General features: G+C 46.2%; 2 protein-coding genes across 9 annotated transcripts in view; one reads left to right on the forward strand and one right to left on the reverse strand.

Moving 5' to 3' along the window:
• NUDT6 (nudix hydrolase 6) overlaps positions 1–11,592 on the reverse strand; it is a 44,540-nt gene extending 32,948 nt beyond the window's left edge. Inside the window, exons 1-2 of one of the 2 annotated variants that reach the window (XM_021008264.2) lie at positions 11,236–11,592; positions 7,127–7,330 (exon numbers count right to left, since the gene is read on the reverse strand). In XM_021008264.2, the coding sequence (XP_020863923.1) occupies positions 7,127–7,330; positions 11,236–11,503 (472 nt within the window). In that variant the 5' untranslated portion in view covers positions 11,504–11,592. Of the gene's footprint in view, positions 1–6,810; positions 7,331–11,235 lie in introns of those variants that run through there. The other variant, XM_078148717.1, reaches the window with a different exon arrangement.
• Positions 11,593–11,602: 10 nt separating this feature from the next.
• AFG2A (AAA ATPase AFG2A) overlaps positions 11,603–19,657 on the forward strand; it is a 233,662-nt gene continuing 225,607 nt past the window's right edge. For 6 of the 7 annotated variants that reach the window (XR_013484145.1, XM_021008250.2, XM_021008256.2 and 3 more), the window contains exons 1-4: positions 12,038–12,240; positions 13,948–14,072; positions 14,169–14,326; positions 19,514–19,572. Coding sequence is in view for 6 of the 7 variants with exons in the window: in XM_021008250.2 (XP_020863909.1) it covers positions 12,090–12,240; positions 13,948–14,072; positions 14,169–14,326; positions 19,514–19,572 (493 nt within the window). In the remaining variant the exon portion in view is untranslated. Of the gene's footprint in view, positions 11,941–12,037; positions 12,241–13,947; positions 14,073–14,168; positions 14,327–19,513; positions 19,573–19,657 lie in introns of those variants that run through there. The other variant, XM_021008252.2, reaches the window with a different exon arrangement.

Raw genomic sequence — 19,657 nt, forward strand, 5'->3', positions numbered from 1 at the left:
CTGCACTTTAGAATGGGATGACATTTCCTCACATGAGAGCTCCCATCAGTGAAATCTCAGATCTTCACCTTTTTCTCTTTTTTTTGCAGCACTACAGCCAAGGTACAAAGTGAGGTTTCAAAGTATGTAAATGAAATGCAATGATAAACCCCACCAAGAATACGTTTAATCCGCATGAGGCTATGCTGATCTCTTTGTAGGAAGGGTAAGTATGTTGGGAAATAGACCTTGCTAAAGGCCCTGCAATTTAACGTGGTGAGGAGGGAAGGATGCCATGTGGAAGTTGTCATAGCATCATTATTATAATTATGAAATTACACTTTCATAAATGAAGTAACCAAGCTGAGATTCTGAGAGAGATTGTTGATGTCAACAAAGATAGTGGAGGCAGAATAATTATGTTAATTCTATGATCTGGTGCATAAAAATAGAGTAAATTACTCAACTGGGGCTCACTCTTGAACAACGAGTACCTTCATTAGTCTGAGGATTGACTGGTCTGCTTTAAGGTTCCAACAGAAACAATATGAGGTGTAAAGAGATATATTTTAGTGTGTGGCTTATGAAGTGTGTCCTTGCCTGTGCTTTGAAGTGCTAACGTTCAAGAGAGGGATGCCACTTTTGGCAAGTGTGGTCGGGCAAGAAAAAGCTTCTGTGGAGAAACCTGGACATTGTTGTTGATTCATTTCAGTCATGTCCGACTCTCTGTGACCCCATTTGGGGGCTTCTTAGCAAAGACACTGGAGTGGTTTGCCATTTCCTTCTCTAGCTCATTTTACAGATGAGGAAACTAAGGCAAACAGGGTAAAGTGACTTGCCTAGGATCACACAGCTAGTAAGTATCTGAGCTTGAATTTGACCTCATATCCTCCTGATTTAGGACCAGGGCACTATCCATTGTGCTAATCTACTGTTGGATTGTGGAGATGCTCAAATACCATGCTAAGAAATTTTGACTATCTCCTGTAGGTTATGATGAATCATTAAAGGGTTTTGAGCAGCAGAGTACCATTGTGAAAGGAAAGCAGCAGAGATGATGCTGAATCTGATAGCAGTATATAAGAGAGGGTGAAGGAAAGAGGGACCAGAGGAGGAGTTATTGCAATATTCCCAATCAGAGGAGGGTTATTACAATACTCCTGGTAAAGGGGAACAAGAAATTTGAATGGCGTCAAATGGAAAAGAAGGGATGGAGAAATGAAGAAAAAATTGATAGGGTGAAAAAGTCAATAACTGATAATATTCAGGAAGCATGGGAAATGAACGAGTCACAGATGGCCTCATTGTTTTAAGCCTGGGAAAATGAAGGTCATCCTGACAAGAAGGGATGGTTCTGTGAGGGTTGGATCATAGGGTTTCCTAACCCCACTCAGTAAGGTCCTTTCCAATGGTACTTAACATTACATAATAAGGCAACAGCAGTGGGCTTATTGGGACTGATCCAATAATTACTGAAATTGTGTCCATCCCATCTAGGTGGAGATGGGAGAAGCTGGCTAATGTCCATGAGATAACTGGTAGCCTCATTCCACTCACACCACCCACATCCTCACATAGGAAACAGAGAAATCCTTAAGGACTTGGATACATTGAATTCACCCAGGCTAGACATAGTTACAGGACCACAGATCCAGATCTGGAAGGAATCTCAAAAGTCATCTAATCCTAGCCCTTCTTCTTACAGATAAAAAAACGGAGGCCCAGAGAATGACATCGCTTGTTCAAGGTCACACAGGTAGTAAGAATCAGGATTCAAATCAGTTCTCTGGTGACATATCCTTCTCTTCTAGTTTATCTTTAACTTAGGGCATGAATAATGGACTGACAAGGGAAGGGGGCAGTCAGGGTAGGTAAAGGCTTAGGCTGGGACTGTCCTCTTCAGTCTACACCCATATGAATTATTTATTGTTGTTCAGTTGCTTTTCAGTCCAGTCCAACTCTTCATTACACCATTTGGGATTTTCTTGTCAAAGATACTAGAGTGGTTTGCCATTTTCTTCTCTAGCTCATTTTACAGATGTGGAAACTGAGGCAAGCAGGGTTAAGTGACTTGCCCAGGGTCATAAGCTAGTAAGTGTTTGAGGTCAAATTTGAACTCAGGGAGATTAGTCTTCCAGATGCCAGGTCTGGTACTCTTTCCACTGCAGTGCCATGTAGCTGCCCAATGAATTATTAGCTATCCTTTAAAACTCATAATTTGTTAAAAGGGAGGTCTTCTACTCAGAGTTTGGGGATAGTAGGAAGCTGAGTTAGTGATAAGGCATTTTTTTTTTGGTGAGGCAATCAGGGTTAAGTGACTTGCCCAAGGTCACACAGCTAGTAAGTGTTAAGTGTCTCAGGCCAGATTTGAACTCAGGTCTTCCTAACTCCAAGGCTAGAGCTCTATCCACTGCATCACCTAGTTGCCCCTTGATAACACATTTTTGAAAAGCACCAATAAGACACTTTAAAAATACACTGAAGGGGGAAAAAAGAACACAAATAGAATTCTGCTACTACCTTGACAAACTGTATACATGTAGCATTCCTTCTGGGCTACCTCCCAAGTCCACACTCCTAGGTTTGTCCCCAGAAGAATGACTACTCTCATATGTTGCAAAGGATACTCTAGGGTTTCACATTTTTAAACCTATAGCTCATGAGCCCCCACTGGTGAGCTTCTCTTCAATAGGCAGCCAGAAGATACAATTAGCTCAAAGCAAAAACATTTACTAAGATGGCATAATTAGAACAATAGCTATGAGACATTTTCTTTCCCTGCCCTTTTCCCTTCCAAATCTGAAACATACTTGCCCACAAGAACACAAAGCATTAGAGACAAGAGTGGGCAACAACTTAGATTACAACTAGGATCCAATTAGCGTGAATAATGAAACCTGGAAAGTGATCATATATTTGAATTTGCACTTTTCAAAGTTACAATTATGTAAAATATGGTAATTGGCTCCAGACCAATGGGGAAATATGCAGGGTGAATTCAAATAATGAGACTACTTTAAAGGATTCATCATTCATACTAATTGTGACCTAGCTGTATGTTGACTATGAAGCACACATGCTGGGAACACATGTGATCAAGTAATTTATATGTGGCTATAGCAAGCTGATGTCTCTTTTGCTCTCAGTGTCCTCATGCTGCTCCACCCTAGATGAAGCATCTCTGCTGGAAGGGTCATTCCACCAGCCTCCCTGAGCCTGCTCTTTACAGCTCGACTACCCACTAGGGCCAGTCTTCTTTTGAACTGATGGTTGGCTCTCTTCTCTGCTTCCAGAGGTCACACTCCTCGAAGCTTCTCCTTGTCTTGAACTCCATAACTGTTCAAGTCTCAAATTCTTTGCCTGGTGCTCAGGGGTGACATGTTTGTTTTGTAAGGGCTATTGGGGCAATGGTCAATCTTTGACCTTGCTCATTGACAGGTTCCTTTCTAATTTCATCAGGGAGAATTTCTTACTTTGTAAAGGGATAACAGGATACGGATATGTTTTTGTATTTCATTAACATATTAATACCTGGTTTCTTCCTTCCCCCAAATACATGGTTATAGGCATTAGGCAAACAGACATCACATTACAAAATTCTCATAGGTTACCACTTGTCTGGGTGCTTCCAAAGGCCTGCCACAATCAAAGAAGGGAAAGGAAAAAGAAAATCAAAGTTTCCTTCTCTGAGGGAAAGTCCGGTCTTAATAAGGCTTCTAATAGCAATAGGGATCGATTGGAAGTCATTCCTGCACCTTCAGGGTCACACAGCTAATAAGTGTCTGAGGCTGGATTTGAACTCATGAAGATGTGTCTTCCTGATTCTATGCACTGTGTCACCTAGCTGCTCCTCATTTCTGAGTGTAATTGGGTAACAGGAATAAATGCTATCTGTGATTAACAGAGAGAGGGAGCTTGTGGATGAAGAAATTATCCTACCCATGTAGGACAGCACCTTCTCTGAAGCTGCCATTTTTAGAATTGCTTAGATCACTGAGAAGGCAAATGTCTTATACAGAGTAAATGGCAAAAACAGTCTATTTCAAGTCAGACTACCTGGGTTCAAATCCTGCCTCAGGTACCTATTACCTGGGTCATCTTGGGCAACTCACTTCCCTTCCCTATTGGCCTCAGTTTCCTCAACTGTAAAATTATGAGATTGGACTAGCTCACCTTCTAAGGTCCCTTTTAGCTCTAAATCTATGATCCAATTCCCCCTCTGCTGATACTGCTCATGATTTCTTCATAAATTAGAAGGTCTTGGAGATCTGGGGGACTGAAATAGGTGGTGAACCTCCTTTGTTATGATGTGCTTTAATTAGGGCATGCCTAAAAATCCCAATTTGATGCAATAATAGAATACAAATTTATTGAAAAAGCTTGGTCTAAAATCACTTGTAAAGAGAGGGTGAATTGGTTTTCTTTGCCTTCTGTGCAATTTTAAAAGCTCCCTGTTTATTATATAAATACCCAAATTAACTACAAAAGACATATGAAGAAAGATGCTATCTACATCCAGAGAAAGAATTGGTAAACAGAAGTATATATAGAATTATTTTACATATATATACATATAAATATACATACATACACAGACAAATATACACACACACATACATACATACATACATATACACCTCACACACACACACACACACACACACACACACACACACACACACACACATATATACATAAATATGTACCTACTTGTATCTAATGGTAGTCATCTCTACGGAAGGGTTAGGGAAGAAAAAAATAAATTTACATGATAATATTGTTGTATATTTGAAATGAATAGCAAGTTGTGTATAAAAGATTTGCAGTTTCATGTACAATCATCTTTTTTTAGTGCACCATGTTATATAGAAATTCTTGTTTTATTCCATAAATCAAAAATAAAATAAAATTTAAAAAATGAAAGCTTTCTGTCCCTCTTCTTTGAATGGATGAACTGTAAGCCCAGGGAATCCCATGTCTGGCACAGAGAAGTACTCCCATACCCAATTTAATGCCTGGTATTTGAAGGAGGCAGGTTTCTTATGGGATGCGTATTCAAGCATGTCCCTTGACTCCATGCTGCCCTCTGCTGGCTGGCACAGGAAACGAACAATGCTCCTGGTAACTCAGAAAACAGAAGGATGCTCATGGCATTCTTCTCTTGTCCCATCCCTGCCCCCTCCCCCTTTTTTTAGATCTGACCTGAGTCTATGGGGAAAAGACTTTTGTTATGTCAGGAAAGAAGAGATGAGGACCGAGAGCATTCCAGGCCCAGCCTCGAGAGATGACAGTGTCTTGTTTGATGGCCAGGCAGAGGCCAGTTTCATGGGTCACCTAGTACATTGGAGAGGGTAGAAGGCAGAAGAAGACTGGACAGTTCAGGAGGAGGAGGGCAGGTTAGCAAGAGATTTGCAGCCAAACAGGATGTTAATGGAATTTCATGCCATATGAGGACTGGCTGGAGGAGCTAGAGATGTTTTACGTGGAAAAGAGACTTGATAAGCGGATGGAATGGGGGTGGGAGAATGTCTTTAAACATCTGAAAGAGGCATGTAGAAGGGGGATTAGATTCATTTTTATTGGCCTCAGTTTTGTCTCACAATAAGAAAAGATTTCCTAACAATCGATGCTCTCCCAAGTACAATGGGCTACCTCAGGAAATTAGTAAGCATTTATTAAGTGCCTACTGTGTATGCCAGGCACTGTGCTGAGCCCTTTACAAATATTATCTCATTTGATCCTCCCAATAACCCTGGGAGGCAGGTGCTGTTACTATCCCCATTTTGCAGTTGAGAGAACTGAGGCAGATAGTTTGGGCAGGGTCACTCAGCTGAATTTGAACTCAGGTCTTCCTGAATCCAGATCTAGTTGTCTTATCCACTGTACTGCCTAGCTGCCTCAGGTCTGTGACATTGGAGGCCACAGTGATCACAGGACCACAGATTTAGAGCTGGAAGGGACTTCTGAGTCCTTCAGGCCAACCCTTTCCCTCTCTAGATGAAAGAAACGGAGGTCTCTAAAGGTTAATTGACTTGTCCAAGGTCACAGAGGCAGGATCACAGACTTAGGGCCAGCAAGGACCTCACAGGACATCTTGTCCAACCCCTCATTTTACAGATGATGAGGTGAGGCCCAAAGAGGTTGAGAAACTTGCCAAAGGTCACACAGATTCTAAGTGCCTTCTTTTGTAGCACCTTCTCTCTGTTAATTATTTCCTATTTATCCCATGTATATCTTCCTTGTACACACACACACACACACACCCAAGGAGCCCACACTAATGCGGGAGATATCAAGCAAACATATATAATTATGACATAATAATATTATTATTATGTAATATATATGACAATATATAATTAGATAGTGATATACATTATACAATATAATATTTTATAATATGTTATTTTATTATTATATTCTATTATAACATATATTGTTATTGTTGAATTATGTCCGACTCTTCGCAACCCCATCTGAGGTTTCCTTGGCAAAGATATGAGAATGGTTTGCCCTTTCTTTCTGCAGCTCATTTTACAGATGAGGAAACTGAGGCAAAAACGGTTAAATGACTTGCCCAGGGTCACACAGCTAGTAAGTGTCCGAGGCTAGACTTGAATGCATTTAGATGAATCTTACTGATTGACACTCTATCCACTGTGGTGCCACCTAGCTGCCCAGTATAGCCTTATAATAATATATTAATATAATATTTATCTCTGCTTGTGTGTCCCCCATTAGATTGTGAGCTCCTTGAGGACAGGGCCTATCTTTTGCGTCTTTTTGGATTCCCAGTGTCTATAACACAGCAGGCGCTTAATAAATGCTTACTGATTGACTGAAGTGGCAAAGTCAGGATGTGAAGGCCAGTCCTTTGCTTCCAAGCCCAGCATTCTTTCCGTTGTCCTGTCAGGATTTGGACCCAGGCCTTCGGACCTCATACCCACTGGTGTTTGCACACAGCACACTGCTTCTCTAATGCAGAGGAAATCTCTGTTAAGGTCTTCTGCATTCTGAGAACTGTTCCCTGAATGGAGGCTGTTGCCTGGGTAATCTTAGCTCCCAGATGCAAGAAATCGGGTGGATTTCCAGGTTACTGGATTCTGCAAGATGTGAATTTGGGGAGACCGCTGGCTTGGGCACTGACCTGCTACTCCTACTTGATGGGTGGCATAGCCTGGCAAGCGGCTGGGCCCTTCCCCAAGCCACAGGGTCATCAGAGATGCATCGGCCTCTGCATGGTGAAAGCGAAGGCCCAGGGAAGCCGCTGGGCTTATAAACTGGCTGTGGAAGATGGGGACGTGCAGCCAGACGGCTATTCTGCCCTCTGCTCGCCATTGCTGGATTGAGGCTGCAATTGAGAAGGATGAAACAAAAGCATTTTTAAAAAAATTGTTTTTATTATCTTTTTTTTTCACATCGCCCAAAGCCTCCTTTCCCCCTTTCCCCTCCCAGAATGCATCTCTCTCTCTCTTTCTCTCTTTTTTTGGGGGGGGCAAGGCAACCGGGGTTAAGTGACTTACCCAGAGTCACAGGGCTAGCAATTGTTATGTGTCTGAGGCTGGATTTGAACTCAGGTCCTCCTGACTCTAGGGCCCGTGCTTTATCCCCTGTGCCACCTAGCTGCCTGTAAATTTTGTTATTTTTGCATCATCTGTGAGGCAAGGAGGACTTGGCTCTAAGACAATTTTAAGTAATATTTATAGGAAGACCCGGGCAGCTAGATGGTACAGTGGATAGAGTGCTGGGTCTGGAATCAGGAAAACCTGAGTTCAAATTTGGCTTCAGACACTTACTGGCTGTGTGACCCTGGGCAAGTCATTTCACCCTGTTTGCTGACTCAGTTTCCTTATCTGTAAAAATGAGCTGGAAATAGCAAACCACACCAGTATCTTTGCCAAGAAAACCCTGAAAGGGTCATGAAGAGTCAGAACAACAAAAACAAGATTTGTGACAGCTCCTTACTTCCTCAGGGACCCTGGTAAGTCCCTTCCCCCTGTTGGCCCTCAGTCTTCTCATCTGTAAAGTCTGAGGTGGAGCCATAAAGTTCATCTCCATCTCAAGAAAGGGGTCTAGAAAGGCATCTCACTTCCCACCAAGCTGTGCTCATCTTGCACTTCCTGGATTTCCCCACCACTCCCCTCCCTCCCTCCATCGCCCCACACTTTCAACTTTCTTTTGTGTCTTGTCTCCCCACGAGATTGTAAGCTCCTTGAGGGCAGGGATCGTGCTTCTTTTTGTATCTGTAGCTTTGCACAGTGCCTGGCATAGAGTAGGTGCCTAATAAATGTTTATAGACTACTGACTATCACCATGATCTCTAAGGTCCCTTTTAGCTTTTCTTGCTAGGATCCTTGAGGCTAGGGCATAATGAATTTCTTGGTTATCTTCTACATGCCCTGTCCACACAACAAAAGTGTGGAAGCATATTAAAAACCCTCTTTTTTTAGTTTCTCTAGAAATACTAACAAACACTTTTCTCTTAAGTCCTAGTTCTAGGTTCCAAGGAAAAGCAAGCCCTTGGAAAGGTGGGTGACAGGACAAGCAGACCTTTCATTAAGTGAATAGATTAAAAGGTAATCTTTTCAATTTCTCCAGGAAGGGATTACACCAGGGTCTGCCCCTAGGGAAATAGCTCCTCCACAAGTCCATAGGAGGCACCCTCCTATTTAATCCAATCTGAGATAGAGATCTCTGGGAGGGATCTCTTTGATTCCCCAAGAGATGGGGTCTTGGAGGAATGGGCCCTTACAAGGTTGCTCCATTTCTGGAATGTCAACCCAGAGCTGCATTGTTATGTACTGTGACATTCTTCCTTCTGTTTCCTATATTATCAGAAATCTTTTGAGGGCATGTTGGAAGGCATGGAAGACTGTGCTTGTCTGAACATATCTTTCTCCAAGTTAGAAATGACATACATAACACATATCTAATATATTATTATGTTATTAATAGAATTATAAATTAATATAATCATTATTTTTAATATAATACATTGGAACAGTTTAATATAATGAAATATGATGTTTTATCACATATTATACACAATTATATATTGAATTACATCATGTAATATTGTATATGACATGTGATATACTATATTATAGACCAATATAATCCCATGTTGCTGTTGTTGAGTTACGACTCTTCGTGACCCCATCTAGGCTTTTCTTGGCCAAAGTGGAATGGTTTGCCCTTTCCTTCTCCAGCTCATTTTACAGATGAGGAAACTGAGGCAAATGGGGTTAAGTGACTTGCCCAGCATCACAGAGCTACTAAATATCTAAGGCCAGATTTGAAGTCAGGAAGATGATTAATTATAAGTATTATTAATTAGTATTTTATGGTATTAGACTATGATATTAGTAGGTGGGGCAAACTTGTTAAGAATGCTCAACCTAAGGTCTCCTAGTTAGTGGAGATGCACCAGCCCCTTCTGCTACCTGGGAAATGCAGATATAAAAAAGGGCTGAAGGGGTAGAGTGCATTTATGACTACATATAAAGTATTAGCAAGTTGTGTGGCGTTTAGTGTAGATAAGGATTTGGAGACAGAAGATCTGGGTTCGAATTCTGCTTCTGTTAATATCCATGTGACCTTGGACAAACCCCTCCCCCCAGGTCACACTCTGTTGATCTGCCCAAAAAGAGGGATGGATGTCTCCCTAGCTTCCCTCCAGCTCTGAGCCTGTGCTTTCCTTATGATAAAAACAACACAGGTCTCTGGTTAATTTAGAATTTGTAATGGGAGAGGGTGGTGTGAGGTAGGGAAGAGGGATAAAGGGAAGAAAGGAGAAGGGGAGGGGAGAGGAGAAATTGGAGCTTTGGAGGCAGGAAGACCTGGGTGTATCCCCACCTTTGACACAAACTGGCTGTGTGATCCTGGGCCAGTCACTGTTAAGCTCTCAGTAATCTAGGGAACACTCTAAGATTTTAAACTGAAGAGAAGGTTCTGAGCTGCACAGGCAGAAGAAATTACTTGCCTCAGAAACCTAGGGTCCAGTTTTGATTCCTACTGGGAAAGTAACCAAGAGAAATAAAACGTTTCAGATAAAGCTTTGAAGCAATACCAAAATCCTCTGGGAAGGATGAACGAAGGGGACCTTGGGACCCCCTACAATTGGCTGTCTGGCCTGGGGCTGCTTCCCAGCCCAGCCAAGGGTTCCCCCGCCCAAGCAGTGTTTGCAAAGCAATTTACATTTGTTATTTGGTTGAGTCTCACAACTATCCCTTCAGGGTGCACTCCTGACTCCTGGACTTTCCCCACAAAGTCTCAGAAATGCCCCTCTTTGGTTACTCCAGTCCAGAACTTCACACCCCACTTGAGTCCCCACTGCCCCTTCAGCTTCTCCCTCTGATTGGCTGGTTCCTTCCAGACCTCCATTTAAAAGAGCCCAGGCCACCCATGCCTTCATACCTCTCTCTAGGCTGCCCTCCTGACTCTCCTGTATTTTCTGTACTCTACCCCCTGCCTGGTACCATCTTCTTTACCCACTTTCCTCTTTTCAGCTCTCGTTTATATGTGGTCTTCCCACATTAGAATGTAAGGTCTTGGAGGGCCCGAACTGTCTGCTTTTTTTTTTTTAACGTATTCCTAGTCCTGAACACTTAGTAATTGCTTAACAAAGGCCTGTTGACCACTCCAGGAAGCATTTTACAAATGAGGAAACTGAGGCACAGAGGTTTTTTTTTATGGTGACTTTCTCATGGTCCCCCAGCTAGTGTGTGAGGTAGAATTTGAACCTGGTCTTCCTGGGTCAGCGTTCTGTTCGCTGCACCACCTAGGTGCCCCCCAATAACCAGGTTCACGGGTGCTTAAAGCTCAATCGGGAAGGCTGAACAACAGGCTCTCTTCAGTTGCACCTGAGGTACACCAAGCAGGACCGTGGTGACGTGGGCCATCCCACCGGCTTTAAAGCTTCCGTGCAAAAACTCAGAAGATCAGAGTTCAAAGACTGGCTCAGCAACTTCCGGGTGAGACTTGGGTTAGGGTAAGCATCCTGACAATCCTTGCCAAGTTCTCCTTAGTGCTTTCAGGATTGCAAAGCGAGGAGCACTCTGGACATCTCGTTTGATGCCCCCTAAAAGGCCCCGCCGGGTTAGCCCGACTGCATTTTGTGTGGTAGAGACGAAGGCCAATAAATGCCCGTTGTCCAGATGGGGAGAATGAGGCCAGGAGTGCTAACCCAGGCTGAGCCCGGACAGGACCCAGTCTCTGCACATGGGGGGCCGGTTGGGGAGGGGGCGGCGCACTTGCCCTGGAGCCAAGTCCGGAAGGTGGCCGGGTCCACGCTGTCCGCAGGCTGGAGCTGGCCCAAGCGCACTGTAACGCCCCCGAAGCGGTCGACCTCGCCTCGCAGGCCGCCGGGGCCGGGGCTGGGGCTGCTGGACAGCGCGCGGGCGGCCTCCTGCAACTGTAGCAACTGCAACTGTAGCAGCGGCCCCCGCCTCCCCTGTAACAGGCCCCGCAGAAGCTGCAACTGTAGCAGCGGCCGCCTGCTCCACGGTAACAGACCCGGCCACATCCCGCCTGCAGCCCCGGAACCCTTCCCGGTGCACCGGAGGGGGCGGGGCCGGGGCGGGCCGTAGGTCTCCGAACATCAGCGCCGCCCGGGCGCCAGTGCCAGCCCCAGCCCCAGCCTCACCCGGACCTGCTCAAAGACCCAGGGGCTCCGAGAGCAGGCCGCACCCCAGTGCCCTTTGGAGACTCCAGCAGGGAAGGAAGAGGCCTGGCTCGCAATCCTGGCCTTCGTTTCCTCCTTTGTAACATGACCACGGCATTACTGGGCCCCGAGCTAACCTTCCTACTCCCCACCCTCTGCCCCCAGGACGTCGGTACAATCCCAGGAGGCCTGATTACGTCCCTATAATGATGTAGGGTGCAGGCTAGCTCCTGACGCCGGCCGGGGAAGACGCAGCGCGGCCACAGTCCCTGCCTCAGGAGCGTGCTTGTAAGGCTCGGGTAGGCTCCGGGCTCCGAGGATTTCGGCGGGGCGGGGCGGGTTGGGGGCGGAGTCGCGGCAACCTCTGCCCAGGAAGTTTTTCTCTGCGCTCACGTTGTGCGGGCGGCCCGGGCTCCTCCTGCCCCGGTGCCGAGCCTTGTCTGCCGGCATGTCCTCCAAGAAAAGCAGAGCGCGGCGGAGTCAGGACGCCGGCAGCGGCTCCCCCGCCGCCTCTCCCGGGCCCTCGCCCGCGGGCACGCCCGGCCCTGGCCCCGACCCCGGGGCCGGCTGCCTGGTCGTGGTGGATTTGGTGGAAAGAGGTATTGGCCGGAGGGGGTGGGGGCGGGGGCTGCGAGCACGTGCATGCTGCTGGGAGAACCTGCAAAGCTTGGGAGGGGGAGCCCGGGGTGGGGGGCGCGCGGCCACCCCGTCTGCAGCCAGAGAAGCTGGCATCTGCTGCTGGCTCAGCCCTTTCCCAGCCCCGCCCCTCCGTGGGCCTCAGTTTCCTTTTCTGCCAAATGCGGGTGGCACTTAGAAGGGCCCTGTCCGACCCATGCCCGTAAACTGATATGTGAGTGAATGAAAAGAGAGAAAAACATTAAGGAGGACTCTTAACTGTGTGTCACGTTGGGGCTGGACGCTGTACCTGTGATTTCATCCATAGAGGGAACCCTTGATGAAGAAACGTCCTATCAGCACCTTCTCTGCAGCTCACGGCCTTAGAGCGTTGCCTAGAGACTTTCCCCAGGTCCCACAGCCTGGATGGGTCCTAGGTGGAACTTGAACTCAGGTCTCCCAGGCCCTGAGGCCAGCTCTGTAGCCTCCAGCGCTGGGGATACCCATAGGAAGGGGAGGCCCTTGTTAATATGGGTTGGCACATACTTTTCCTCCCAGTGAACCCACAGAATAGGTGCTACACGGTGGTTTGCTTTTTCCAGTCTCTTGTTCTGAGGACCTCGAGGTGGGAGACCCCAGCCTCCTGGGTTTCCTTATCTGGATAGGCCAGGGGCCTTGAACCTGTGGTTCAGGAGTGGGATCCCAAGGTGTTTGTGATGCCAGGTAGGCAGTATTACCGACTTAGGGTGGTGTCCAAGGATCCAAGGTTCACTCATGTATTTAGAACCCAGAGGCAGCTTTGAGGTCCTCTCATCCACCTTCCTTGATTTACAGTTGGGGAAACTGAGGCCCAGAGAGGTACTATGCCTTACCCAAGTTTACATTGCTAGTAAGTGGTTAGAGTCAGGATTGAAACCCAGTTCTCTTGCCTGCAGATTCTTTGATGTAAGGTCAGTTGGTCAATAAGCATTTGTTAGGGGCCTGCTATGTGCCAGGCAGGTGCCAGCTCAGTGGCTCTGTGGTTAGAGCACTGGGCTTGGAATCAGGAAAACTCATCTTTATGAGTTCAAATCCAGCCTGAGACCCCTACTAGCTATGTGACCCAGGGCAAGTCACTTAACCCTGTTTGCCTCAGTTTCCTCATCTGTTAAATAAGCTGGAAAAGGAAATGACAAATCACCCCAATATATTTGCCAAGAAAACCCCAAATGGGGTCACAAAGAGTTTGATGGGACTGACAAAACTACTGAACAAGAAAGTGTTCTTTGCATTAAGAGGCAACTTGGTAGCGTAGTAGATAGCGTGCTAGGCCTGGAGTCAGGAAGCCCTGAGTTCAAATCCAGTGTCAGATACTGGCTGTGTAACTGTGAGCAAATCACTTACCCTCTGTCTGCCTCAGTTGCCTAAATTGTAAAAGAAGGGTAATGCTAGCTCTTGCCTTCCAGAGTTTTGGTGAATCATAGGTGAAATAATAATTGCCATGCTCTTAGCACGGTGCCTGGCACGTAGGATTTGATAAATGCATGTACCCTTCCCTCCCCCATTGGACCTCAGTGTGCGTTAATATGACCGATGTGGGAAGGCTCTTATGTTTTTGTACAAACAGATGATTTTTGTAATTTCATGCCAACCATGTGAGTAGTCACTTTTATTAAAGTGCTGAAGGAAAAAAAAATTCTTTTCTTTTGCAGCAGATGACCCTGTCCCACAAGCATTCCAAAATTTCTTTTCCCAACTCGGCCTCAACACGATGAAATCTGCCAACCTCTGTATTGGCCGGCCAGCGCTGCTCACCAGTGGGGCTGGACAGCAAGAGGTGAGAGTTCGTGAATTTTGCCAGTTTACTTCCTGACCTTCTGGAGGAAAGTGGAGTGTGGGGCTTAATGGCCTGTGTTTTCTTCTCCGGGTACAGGTCTGCACAGCGTGGCCTGTGGCAGGATTTCCTGGGAGGAAGGTTGGCCTAAGTGAGGGGGTTCAGAGGAACTTGGGAGTGAAGCCTGGAGATGGGGTCCTGGTGGAGCCTCTCACGGGGACCCTGGTCCCAGCTGAGAGAGTGGAGCTGGTGCTGAGGTTTGGATCGACTCTCTGAGGGTTGCTGGGGAGGGGCCTGGGACTCTTGGGGTGAATTGTGTGTGGGTTCATTGGCATGAAGGGATGAGTGCTGGTTGGCCTGGCTTTCTCCATTGCAATTTTATGATATGATCAGTGCATTTTATTTTAAAATAGATTTTTTTATTACTCCGAAGTGACAGACAGGAACATTTCTATATACAAAGATGAACAGAAAAGGAAACTCACATTATGAGTTCTCTTGATTGCTTTTAAAAAAGTTTACAGTAAATTCAGTGCATTAATTTCGAAGCTGTCTTTGCTCGTTTGTGTTTCCTTCTGAACTTTCCTCTGTGCGTTTAAAAAATACGCCAATGAATTTTTTTCCCTCTTTTTTTTGGTATCACAATTTTTTAGTATCCTTCGCCCCTCCCCCCAAAATCCCTCACTTGTTATAAATGAATGCAAGCGATGTGTTTTAACATGGCGTGTTTGTAGACAGTACTGTGGGTTATTTTGGGGAAGGGAAAAATAGCATTAGGAGGTGTCAGAGCTAGAAAGACCTTAGAAATCATCAGGGTCAGAGGTGCTTAACCTTGTCATGTTTGCCGGGACCCCCTTGGCAGGCTGGTGAAGCCTGTGGACCCATCTCAGCTAATATTTTTAAATAATTGAAGGATTTGCTAAATTTCAGTTAGAAGTTAGTAGCAATAAAGATGTGATTTTTCCTCCCATTCAAGTTCATGCACCCCAGCAAAGCTCTCCATGGGCCCAGTGTTATGAACCCTTCACCTAGTCCACTTGAGGTCCTAATGGATAAGTGGCTGGGCCTAACCTAGCCCTGATTTGTTGTATCTTAGGCAAGGGGCAGCTAGGTAGCACAGTGAATAGAGTGCAGAGCCTGGAGTCAAGGGGACCTGAGTTCAAATGAGGCCTCAGACACTGATTGGCTCAGTTACTAGCTGTGTGACCCTAGGCAAGTCGTTTAACCTTGTTTGCCTCAGTTTCCTCCTCTGTAAAATAATCTAGAGAAGGAAATAGCAAACCACTCTAGTATCTTTGCCAAGAAAACCCCAAATGAGGTCACGAAGGGTCGGACACAACTGAACACCAGAAATCTTAGGGAAATCATTTCTCTTTGGGTCTTTGTGTCTTCATCTGTCTAATGAGGGGGCTGGACTTTGATGTGCCTTCCAGTTTTCAGTCTTGTATGAATCTGGTATTTTCCAAATTTGGGATTCTGGTGCGCAGTTATAAAGGAGGCAGCTGGGGGTGCAGTGGATATGAAGTCAGGCGAACCTGAATTCAAATCCAGCCTCAGAGACTTGCTAGCTGTGTGACCCTGGGCAGGTCACTTAACCTTTGTATGCCTCAACTTCATTACCCATTAAGATGGGCATCATAATAGCCCCTACCTCCAAGGGTTGTTGTGAGGAGAAAATGAAATGATATTTGTACAGTGTTTTACAAGCCTTAAAGTTCTGTATAAACTATTATTATTAGGTGTTATGGCACTTTTGAAAGGGATATTTGAATGGGATTTGAAAGTGACAAGGTTAGTTGTCTGGGGAAACAGTTCTACCCACCCAGAGAGAAAATGAAATATGCATGGGGAAATCCCAGTGTGGAAACTCCCTCCAGTAATGCAGAATGGCAACCCCTATTTATTCACTTAGTCTTAAATACTTGGAGCCCCTGAGAGATTGAATGACTTGGTCATATAGCCAGTATCAGAGATTGGATTTGAGCCCAGGTCCTCCTAACTCCAGAGTCTACCCTGGGGACCTGACATTCTTTTGGAAGAGGCAACATGTCAAATGTAGTTAATCATGGAGGCTAGCGGCTGGACCTGTCTTTTATTAGTTTAGGCCCCTGCTACGGTCCAGGCTCTGGTGGGTCCTTTCCAAGCCAGAGAGGCCTCTTAGGTCTGTCCTCCAAGACAGCTAGGAGAGAGGAGCATCGGCACCAGTCTGGTGCATCGGCCAGGCCCAGGGGGGCTGTGGTGTGCTGTGGTGAAGGGAGGACCCTCTGCCCTTCCCTAGTGTAGCAATCAAGACGTCCTCCTTCCAATACCAATGTGTCATCCATACACTACAAATCTGTGGCTCAGTCAGCATCTCACCAGGCATTTATTAAATCCCTACTGAGTACCAGGCACTAGGCTAAACACGGGGAGGGAGGGTGCAAAGACAAAACCCCAACTTCCTTATTCTCATAGAATTTAAGTTTTAGATATGCACGTGTCAAAATTAATTAATGCAAAATGACAAGGTAGTTAAAGCTAACAGTTGGGGAATCAGGAAAGGAATCATGTAGAAGGTGATGCTTAAGCTAAGCCTTGAAGGAAGTGAGGGATTCTCTGATGTGGATGCAAGGGGAAGGAGGAACAGGCATTTATTAAGCACCTACTATATGCCAAGTGCTTTACAAACATTATCTCATTTGGTCCTGACAGCCCTGAGGTAGGTGCCATTGTCATCCCCATTTTACAGATGAGGAAACTGAGTCAGAAGGAGAGTAGGTAGCTTTTCCTGAGTCATGGGTGAGGAGCTAAGTGCATTCCAAGGATGGACCACTGCACAGACTAGAAATGGAGTGCTGTATGTGAAGACCAGAGGGAAGGCAGGTGGAGCTGGACCACAGAGTGCAGGGAGGGGAGTAACATGGGACTGGAAAGGTAGGTTGGTGCCAGGTTGTGCAGGGAGGTAAAAGTTGGAGGGGTTTTTATTTTATCTGAGAGGCGATAGGGAACCGGAAGAACAAGATGTTCAGATTCATGCTTTAGGAAAAGCTTTGGTATCTGGGTGGAGGACAGATGGGAGAGAGGAGAGACCCAGGTCTGGGACCAGGTAGGAGGCCATTGCAATAGTCCAGGTGAGAGGCACTGAGGATCTAGATATGAGGTGGGGCTGTTTGAGTGGAGAGATGAGATTATGGGGGTAAAAGTGGCAACGTTTGGTAGCTGATTGGATGTGTGGGATGAGGGAGGGTGAGGAGGCCAGGGTAATGCCAGAGGTATGGATCTAGAAGATTGGGAAATGCGAAGGTTTGGGGGCAGGAGAAGATAATGAGTTCATTTTAAAGTTAAGATGTCTATGGGACATCTGGGGGCGGGTAGGTGGAGCCGCAGATCAAGCGCCGGGCCTGGAGTTAAAATCTGGCCTCAAGAAACTAGTTATGTGACCTGGGCAAGTCACTTAACCCTGGTTTGAGAAGTCCAACAGGGAACTGGTGATTTTTTGGCCACCAAAGCTTTAGGTAGAGACTAGGATTGGATATATAGATGTATGAAACATCCGTAGAGAGATGGGAGCCAATTAAATCCATGGGAGCTGATGAGGGTGGGGAGAGAGAGAGAGACAGAGAGGGATGGAGAGAGAGAGAGAGAGGAGAGACGGGGGGAGAGAGAAAGAGGGGGAGGCAGGGAAGGAGAGTATAGAGATGACTTGAGAAAGGGTCCCAGGACAGAGCTTTGGGGATCCCCCATACCTCGGGAATATGGTATGGATGACAAGCTGGCAAAAGAGGCTGAAAAGAGTGTTCAGATAGGGAAGAGGAGGGGGTTAGAGTAGAGAGGGTCGTGAAAACCCAGAGAGTAATTCAGGAGAAGGTGGTTATTGTCATTGAATGTATCAGAGAAATCAGGAAGGATGAAAAGTGAGAAAAGACCATGGTCTTTTTTTGCTTGCCCAGGGTCACACAGGTAGTATGTGTCAAGTGTCTGAGGCTGGATTTGAACTCAGGTCCTCCTGACTCAAAGGCAGGAGTTCTATCCACTGCGCCACCCAGCTGCCCTCTATGGTCAGATTTGGTAATACCCCAAATAGGGTCACATAGAGTGGGATGTGACTGTAATGACTGAACGAGAGAAATGAATGGAAGAAATGAAAACAGTGGATGTAGACAGCCTTTTCAAGGAGCTTTGTGAAGGAGAGGAAATGAGGATGGCAGCTGGTGGGGCTGGAAGGGTCTGGTGAAGGTTCTTTTAAGGATGGAGAGCCCTGGGGGGATATGAAGGCAGTAGGGAAGGAGCAAGTAGGTAGGGCGAGGTTGAGGATAATGGGGAGGCCGTGAATGAGGAGGCATTCTGCTGAGCAGGTGGACGGGGTGGTGTGAAGGACACATTCATGCAGAGGGGTTAGCCTCGGCCGGGAGAAGGGCCACCTCACTGAAATATTCTGACAATGGGCAAGTTTGCCCACTGGAAGCATCTTCCCCCCCGGCATCGCCAAAAAAAAAAGTTTCAGCCTTGAATTTGACGAGACATGGTTGGGAGCTTGACCTGGAGAGGAACTAGGAGGTGGAAGACCTCTGGCCCCCATCTTCAAGAAGCAGTCAGACATCCTGCAAATGTTTAGCTTGGAGAGGAGACTTGGGGGGAGGGGTGGCAGCTGTCTTCGATGATTTTTGCTGTATTTGCTCTCTGTTTGCTGGAAGAGGGATTCGAGGCAGCTATGTAGATAGAGTGCTGGGCTTCAAGCCAAGAAGGCCCACGTTCAAATCTAGCTGTGTGACCCTGGGCAAGTCACTTATCTGCTCTCTGCCTCAGTTTCCTCATCTGTAAAATGGAGATAATTATAGCACCTACCTCCCAGGGCTGTTGCGGGGGTCAAAGGAGATCATACCTGTAAAGAGCTTTGCAAACCTTAAAGCGCTCTGTAAATGCTAGTGCATCTCATTAGTGGCTGTCTGACTCTGGGCAAGTCACTTGAACTCTCAGTGTTTGGGACAACTCTGAGGTTCTTCAACTTCAGAGAAGGTGCTGACCTGCATTGGTGGAGGGAGCCTCTCTTCTGAGTTTCCTGTACCAGTGAAGTAAGAGGTTCTGTCCCTATCTCTACCCCCTCCTCCTGACTGACCCACTTGTTCAGTTTTCAGTCATATCCGACACTGGGTGACCCCATTTGGAGTTTTCCTGGCAAAGATACAGGAGGGGTTTGCCAGTTCCTTCTCTGGCCCATTTAGCAGATGAAGAAACTGAGGCAAACACAGTGAGGTGACTTGACCAGGATCACCCAGCTAGTCAGTGTCAGAGGCTGGATTTGACCTCAGGAAGATGAGTCTTCCTGACTGACACCACCTAGCTGTCGGGCTGACCCGCTTATGTTTCAGGGATATCTGTACTGCCTAACGTGGGCTTGTCTCGACGTCTTACTTTTAAGCTTCTGGAAAAGGTAATACTGATTTTTTTTTTACCTTCTGTTATAGTGACAGGGATGCAGAAATTAATGAGGAAGAGCTGACTGCTTGTCTTCTGAGAAAATTAGGTGAGCAAATGCTTTGTTCTGGAACGTTTTCTTGGGTATTTAATAAAGGAGGCCTGTATGGAGCTGTTTTATTAGGCATTAGAAT

This window comes from Phascolarctos cinereus, unplaced genomic scaffold (genome assembly GCF_003287225.1).
Source record: "Phascolarctos cinereus isolate Bilbo 61053 unplaced genomic scaffold, phaCin_HiC Scaffold_9;HRSCAF=440, whole genome shotgun sequence".
Classification (NCBI taxonomy): Eukaryota; Metazoa; Chordata; class Mammalia; order Diprotodontia; family Phascolarctidae; genus Phascolarctos; species Phascolarctos cinereus.